The 7758-nt window shown below is 56.0% G+C and overlaps 1 protein-coding gene across 2 annotated transcripts in view; it reads left to right on the top strand.

Moving 5' to 3' along the window:
- The first annotated feature begins 522 nt into the window (after positions 1–522).
- The window catches only part of RANBP10 (RAN binding protein 10), an 83826-nt gene continuing 76590 nt past the window's right edge, over positions 523–7758 (top strand). For both annotated transcript variants that reach the window (XM_068166554.1, XM_068166553.1), the window contains exons 1-2: positions 523–738; positions 1616–1727. In XM_068166554.1, the coding sequence (XP_068022655.1) occupies positions 540–738; positions 1616–1727 (311 nt within the window). In that variant the 5' untranslated portion in view covers positions 523–539. The remainder of the gene's footprint in view (positions 739–1615; positions 1728–7758) is intronic.

Below are 7758 nucleotides of genomic sequence, written 5' to 3'. Positions count from 1 at the left end.
CACTCGCTCCGCCATAGCTGTCCCAGCAGCGCCTGACGCAATGGCCTCGATCCCCGGCCGCGGCAGCCCCGGCGCGGCCCAGCCCCACTCCGGCAAGAGGCTAGCTCTGCACAGCGGCTCGTCGCGGGGTGAGCCAGACGGAACATCCCCACTCTCTCCTCATGGCGTAGCGGCTGAAACCGGTTCCTGGATGAAGGCGGCCGGTGGGCGCCGGCAGCAGCGAGGCGGCCCTTCAGAGCCCCTCTGCCGCGGGGCACACTGGGAACGGGAGTCCCACGGGCGGTGTCGCTCTTCGGAACCCGGAGGAGTGGGGACGCATTTCCCAGTGTGCAGCGCGCCGAGAGGCAGGGTGGGGCTTTGAGCGTGTGGCCTGCCGGGAGTCGCAGTCCCGGCGGACTGATAAGGCAGGCAGGCCAAGGGGACGTGGACTTCATTTCCCGTCGTGCAGCGCAGCCCCATTGTGGCCACGCTCGCCGCCCATTGGCTGGCGGCAGGAGCCGGGCCTCGCTCCCCGCCCGGTGACACAAAGCCAATCCAAGATGGCGGACGCGGGGTGCCTGCACGGGGGGGATGCGGCGCTGCCGTGCCCGCCCGAGGAGCAGGAGCTGAGCCAGCGCCTCCGCCGCCTCTACCCTGCTGTCAACCAGGACGAGACGCCGCTGCCGCGCTCCTGGAGCCCTAAGGACAAGTACAACTACATTGGCCTCTCCCAGGGCAACCTCCGCGTCCACTACAAAGGTGCCGGGGCTAGGGCGGCGGCACCGGGTTCGGGTTTGCGTTCGGCCTGGAGCGACGCGGAGCGACCCTCGGGCCCGACCGCTTCGCGCCCTCTGCTGGGGCGGTCATGGATGTGGCAGCCCCAGAGAAGGGAGGAAGGGGTGGTACGGCCGGGGGGCAGAGCGGGGGCCGCCGAACTCGGGCTGCGGGGCGGGCTGCTTGTCGTGCCTGTCGGCGCCGGCCTCCAGTCCTACGCCGGCGTCTCCTGGGTTTGTGAAGCGCAGGTGATCCGGAGCCGAGGGCTTGTGCCCCGGCGGGCTTGTGCTGCCTTATATAATGCTTTGTAGTGTCACCAGCTCCGGCCCCAGCGCTTCTGTATCCCCGTATCGTCAGTTTACTTTGTCGCCCTGCTTAAAACCCGGCCAGGGAGTCGGATGGCATCGACACGCTGCGTAGCTGGGCCCTTGGCTCCTTTAGCTTATACAAAATAGATCCTGGAGACTTGTAGGACTTGGGGAATCACTCTGGTGTTTTTCTTGCTCGCTATTGGAGGCTCCTCTCCCTTCCCACCCGGTGGAGAACCCTGCCTGGGTAGTAAACACTGATGTCATTCCCCTCTTGTGTAATCGGTTTTTTTTGTCTTTGGGTTGTGTATGTTGGTCTTTGGCTTCTGTGTGTGTGGAGGGGGAGAGGTAGGACTGTGAGAGGTTGTCAGTAACTTGCAGTGAGAACAAAGGGAAGTCTTCAGGGCTCGTTTGTAGAGGCAGTGCAGGGTTGTGCGTTTCAGTTCTCTGAAAGGTGTGCTTGCAGTGCTTGGATTTCTGTAGGAGCAGATCCCCCCTGTGTGGAGGTCACAGAGCTCAGGTCCAGCAGGACTCACGTTTGTGTTCTTTCCTAGGTCATGGTAAGAATCACAAGGATGCTGCTTCAGTCCGGGCCACGCATCCCATCCCTGCTGCCTGTGGCATTTACTACTTTGAGGTGAAGATTGTCAGTAAAGGCAGAGATGGGTAAGTGCCCCTGCAGCTCAGCAGCTGGTGATACGCCCTGATCTCCCTTCCAGAAGGGAGGTTAGAGGTCCCATGGCTGCTGGGGGCAGGTACATCATGGGGAGGCTGCATTCTCTTGGGTGACAGCTGTGAACGTGGGAGAAAGCCCTGGAAGCAGAGGTGCTTCCACAGCTGCTTTTGGTACCCTTTGATAGGGGCAGTTGGGGGAACTTTGGGTGCAGTTTGAATTCAAAGAGTTTTTCCCTTTGCTGGCTGCACCTGGTGACTCAGATTTCTGGACTTAGGATACCTCAGAGGTAGAGTGAGAGGGAAGGGAGGACCCTTGAGCTTAATTTTGGACTGTAAGAGAGACATTGGCTTGGTGACAAGTGGTCATAGCAGTACTGGAGAACTGGAAGGAGGACTTTTGAGGCTGTGTTTTAAAAAGCCCATGGATATGATCAAGGAAGAGATGCTCAAGAGGGGGGTAAGAGGATTGTGAATATCAGCTGCAATCTGTGGTACTTCTGTCAGCTCTAGTCTAGGACCTGGATTTGTACCACAGGGTGGTTTGGGTTGGAAGAGACCTCAAAGAACATTAGTTCTAACCTCCTTGCCATGTGCTGGGACACCTCCCACTAGACCAGGTTGCTCAAGGCCTCCTCTAACCTGGTCTTGAACACTTCCAGGCATGGAACCTCTACAGCTGCCCTGGGCAACCTGTGCCAGTCTCTCACCATCCTCACTGCCAAGAATTTCTTCCATATCTCCGGTCACAATCTGCCCTCTCCCAGCTCAAAGCCATTGTCCCTCATCCTGGCACTCCCAGCCCATGTCAGAAGTCCCTCCCCAGCTCTTCTGGGAGTCCCTTCAGGCTCTAAGGTCTCCCTGGAGCCTTCTCTTCTCCAGGCTGAACAGCCCCAACTCTCCCAGCCTGGCCCCACAAGGGAGATTCTCCAGCCCCCTGATCATCTTGGTGGCCTCCCGTGGCATTGCTCCAGCAGGTCCCTGTCTGTGCTGAGGGCTCCAGAGCTGTGCCAGCACTGCAGGGGGGGGTCTCAGCAGAGCTCAGCAGAGGGACAGAATCCCCTCCCTGTCCCTGCTGCCCACACTGCTGGGGAACAGCCCAGGGCACTGTTGGGGCTGTGCTGACAGCTCTCAGTGCTAGCTCACCTTCAGCTTCTCATCAATATGGGATGAGAATCCTCATCATGACAGGGAACAGCTGTGGAAGCTTGGGAGAGACTGCTGGAACCAGACTGCTTTTCCAGACCCAGTCCTGTTTTTAGGGTCATATTTACTGTGGTAGGCTCCTGCTGGGGCTGGCTTTGCCCTGTCACTCTGTTCTGCTTTGGACAGTGGCGAGTGGGAGGAATGGAAGGGCGTCAGATCCTGGTGGTTGCATGAGAAGCACCTCAGAGAGCTGGACTGGCTGGGGGTTCTCAGGGAGCCCTGTGGTCACCATGTTGAGCAGTACTTTGATTTGAGGTGTAACTAACCCAGGCTGTCCTTGAAAGCCATCTTGAGGCTGTTGGGAGGGATGGGCATGCAAGGAAGGGACACTTCTGCCAAGCTCTGGGTTTCTGCTGCCCCTCTAGATTTAATCTCTAATCGTTCTAGAGCTCTCAGCCTGCTCTGGGTGTGTTTGGCCTTTTGCTAAAGGATGAGTGTCACAGGTGTGACTAGACAGAAGGGACAGGCACTCAGGGTATGAGGGGCAGTTACTTAATCCAATCCTTCAGGAATATCTCTTGTCTCTGGCTGGTTTAGGGATCATGGGGGAAAGCCACATCAAAGTCCTGACTTTTTCTGGCTGTTCAGACTGGAGAAGAAAAGGCTCAGAGGTGACCTCATTGTGGCCTTCCAGTATCTGAAGGGGGCCTACAGGAAGGCTGGGGAGGGACTGCTCAGGATCTCAGGCAGTGATAGGACTAGGGGGAATGGAATGAAGCTGGAGGTGGGGAGATTCAGGCTGGAGGTGAGGAGGAAGTTCTTCCCCATGAGAGTGGTGAAGCCCTGGAATGGGTTGTCCAGAGAGGTGGTTGTGGCCCTGTCCCTGGAGGTGTTTAAGTCCAGGCTGGATGAGGCTCTGGGCAGCCTGATCTAGTGTGGGGTGTCCCTGCCCATGGCAGGGGGGTTGGAACTAGATGATCCTTGTGGTCCCTTCCAACCCTGACTGATACTGTGATACTATGAAATGTTTTGCTGTCTTTGCAGAGTGGTGAAGTGGCCTATTTGTAGGGGGACTTGCAGCAGGCTGTTGAATTGGGCTTGAGCTGCTGGAAAGCAGCTACATGGAGAAGGACCTTAGAGTCCTGGTGAACAAGAAGTTCTCCATGGGACAGCAATGTGCCATTTTGGCCAAGAGGACCAATGGTCTTCTGCAGTGCATTAAGAAAGGTGTGGTCAGCAGGTCAAGGGAGGTTCTTTGACCCCTCTACTCGGGTCTGGTGAGACCACAGCTGGAGTACTGTGTCCACTTCTGAGCTCCCCAGTTCAAGAGAGACAGGGAACTGCTGGAGAGAGTCCAGTGGAGGCTAGGAGGATGATGAAGGGACTGGAACATCTGTGTGATAAGGAAGGGCTGAGAGCCCTTGGGCTCTTTAGTCTGGAGAAGAGAAGGCTGGGAGGGGATCTGATCAGTGTTTGGGAGGGGATCTGATCAGTGTTTGGGAGGGGATCTGATCAGTGTTTGGGAGGGGATCTGATCAGTGTTTGGGAGGGGATCTGATCAGTGTTTGGGAGGGGATCTGATCAGTGTTTGGGAGGGGATCTGATCAGTGTTTGGGAGGGGATCTGATCAGTGTTTGGGAGGGGATCTGATCAGTGTTTAGAAATATCTCAAGGGTGGGGGGCAAGGGGAAGGGGCCAGGCTCTGTTCTGTGGTGTCTTGTGACAGGGCAAGGGGCAATGGGCACAAACTGGAATCCAAGAGGTTCCATGTGAACATGAAGAGAAATTTCTTTGGTGTGAGGGTGCAGAGCTCTGGAGCAGGCTGCCCAGAGAGGTTGTGGAGTCTTCTTCTCTGGAAACTTCCCAAAGCCACCTGGATGTGTTGCTCTAGCTGATGCTGCTGTGGCAGAGGGGTTGGAATTAGTGATCTCCAGAGCTCCCTTCCAACCCCTCTGTGGTTCTGTGATTCTCTGAGGTGTGCTGCACTGTCCCTCTTCCCATCTCCATCTTACTGGCAGATAATGGAACTTGTTGTTGGTTTCCCAGGTTCTGAGCTTTCTTGTCCTGCAGCTGTTGCTCTGGCTGTGTTCTGTCATTGCAGTTCCTCTCCAGGAGTGCTCTCAGAGCTGCAGCTGCAGGTACTGCCACTGTGACAGTACCAGCAGGAGATGCTGATAGCTGGGCTCTGACTCGTGGCAGTGCTGAGCAGTTGGCAGCTTCTCTGATGTCTCACATTCCTGTGCCTTGTGCTCCTCTTGCTGGGTGAGAGAGCTCCAGTTCTTCTCTTACACACTGTGGGGCTGGGGGTTTGTAATTGTGAACTTGTATTGCAGCTGCTGCCTGTCTCTGTCACTTGAGGAAGTGCTATTACTGATACAGGCTCATGTGTCTTGACTGGCTTTGGGTTTTGTAGGGGGCTTGCTTTGGTATCTGATTTTTTTTCTGGGGCAGGGGAGTCTGCCAGGCTACCACAGAAAAACTGTCTTAGCAAGGAGGCAGGGTAAGACATCAAATCAGATCTGCTGTTTGTGCCACTCTTGGTTTGGGGAGGTGGTTCTTATCCCCAGAGAGCAGAGGGGAATTTAGTTGCCAGTCTCTAGTTTCTCTTCTCACCTCCTTGTCTGCACTGAGCACACAGGGAGTGGTTCCACAACGCTCAGAGGTGATAGCAGTCAAGGCTCTGTGGCTCTGCCCTGCCATTTGCCATGCTTCTGCACCTTCCTCTGTGCTGCCACTCCTCCCCTTGGTCCTGTGGTGAGCTGGTTCAAGGAGACAACTGGTTGCAAGCTGGCCACATCCAAATAATGATGCTGATTTGATCTCCTGATGTAACTGCCAGCAATTGCTGCATTGTTTCAGCTGAGTTCTACCCTGCAAGGGTCTGCTCCCTGATGTGGGTTGAAGGCAAGTCAGTGAAGGGCAGGGCTGAGCTGGGAGGGGGAAGGGTAGGGCTGCAGCAGCCTCATTTAGTGCCATTCAAAGTGTGGTTGAACAGTTGTGTCTTAGGGCTTGCTGGGCACTTAACTCCTGAGCCATTGTGTGCAGGTCTCTTAAGTAGTGCCAGCTGGAACAACAGGACAAGAGGAACAGGTCACAAGCTGTGGCAAGGGAAATGCCAGCTGGGCAAAAGAAAGACTTTTCCTTGTGGCAGTGGCTCAGCACCAGAGCAGGATGCCCAGAGCCTGGGACATCTCCATCTTCAGGTCTGCCTGGGCTGGGCCCTGGATCTCCTGACAACTTTCAGAGTTACTTTTGCTTTGGGCAGGAGGATGAAGAAGGAAGGTCCCAAGGTCCCTGCTGGTGCAGATCTCTCTGTGGTTCTGTGGCTGGCTTGCTTCCAGCATTCCTCAGCTGAGCAGGCTGGCAGAGGTGGCTGTGACTCTTCTGTTCCTGGGTTGCCACAAATAGCTGCTGCCTGGAGCAGGGTGGTGTTTACACTAGCACAGGCCTAACTCCCTGTGAGGCACCTTGCCCTCTCTTCCTCAAATACCTCTTTGTGTGCTGTCCATTTTGCAGCATGTCTCAGCTTCTGGTTCCCCATGAGATGCTCTCTGCTTGGTAAGGAGGAGTGGATCAGGGTAGGGCAGGCTGCTGTGACTCAGGATGGGTCACCTCTGTCACAGGGTGAGGTGGGTGGTGTCATGCTGGCAACGCTTCCCTCACCTGTGCCACTCACTGGCTCCTGGTGGGTTGTGACTGGGGAGGACATCTGGGGGCTGACCCTGGCTGTGCACAGACTCCTTACTGTAGTAGAAGTCTGCTGTGCTGCAGCCCCTCCTCCATTCCTGAGCTGCTGCAGGAGAAGCTGGTGCAGCAGCCTGTGGGTTACGTTGCAGTGGTGGTTTGGTGCTGCTGGCTCTTCCCTAGGGCTGGTTGGGGTCTGGGCAGCTGCTGGGCTTGGCATTTTGCAGCCAGCCTGACCTCTCTGGCAGTGGCAGACCCTGCTGCTGCCTGCCCAGGGTGGCTCTGTGTGCTCTGCAGGCAGAGGAGGTGCCAAGTGGCACAGCCTTCTGTGCCAGGGGAGGAGGGCACTTTCAGGAGGACTTTGAGCTGCCCAAGGAAGGCTGCTGAAGGCCAGCCTGGCTTCTCTGCCTGCCAGCATTTAGTTCTTTCTTAGACCTTTCCTCTGTGCCAGCACTAGTGGCTGCTTGCTGAGCTGGGTCATTAGCTGGCCTTTTGCTGGATCACTCTTTGGCGAGAGGTTTGCACCGGCAGGGACCTTGGGGCCTTCCTTCTTCATCCTCCTGCCCAAAGCAAAAGTAACTCTGAAAGTTGTCAGGAAATCCAGGGCCTTGCCCAGGCAGATCTGAAGAGGAAGATGAAGATGTCCCAGGCTCTGGGCATCCTGCTCTGGTGCTTAGCCACCCTTATGAGGAAAAGTCTGTCTTCTGCCCAGCTCTTGTCTGTGTGTTAAGTGGGGAAGAGGAGACCCAGAAGGGCAGAAGATGGAGGGTGGAAGGACATGGACACCAGGATGTGTTGGTATCCTTCCAGCACTTTTCTTGCTTCAAGATTTGCAGCCTGTTGTCCAGGGCTGTTGGGCAGCACTGGCTTAGGCCAGGGGTGTTTTTCTGAGGAGAGCAGCCAGAGGGTCCATCTAGCTTGGTCCATAGCATAGTTTGTTTGGTTTTCCTGTAGCTTTCATCCCATATCCCAGATTTAAAACCATCTCAGCTTCTCTGGCTGGACAAGAAAAGCAAAGGTCAACAGCTTTTCCATCAGTAGCAAGTGCTCTGCCCCCCTCTTGCTCCCCTGCCAACTTTCCATGTCCCCCAGCACATGGGGAGTGTGATTGCTCTCTGCAAAGCCTTTCACCCCTGTGCTCTGATGGCTTCCAGATGCTGATAGGCAGCCTGAGGTCGGTGGCTGTCAGGCACGG

This window comes from Melanerpes formicivorus, unplaced genomic scaffold (assembly GCF_026170545.1).
Source record: "Melanerpes formicivorus ecotype bairdi unplaced genomic scaffold, bMelFor1.0.p_v2 SCAF_102, whole genome shotgun sequence".
NCBI lineage: Eukaryota > Metazoa > Chordata > Aves > Piciformes > Picidae > Melanerpes > Melanerpes formicivorus.
This window is presented reverse-complemented; position numbering and strand designations above follow the sequence as displayed.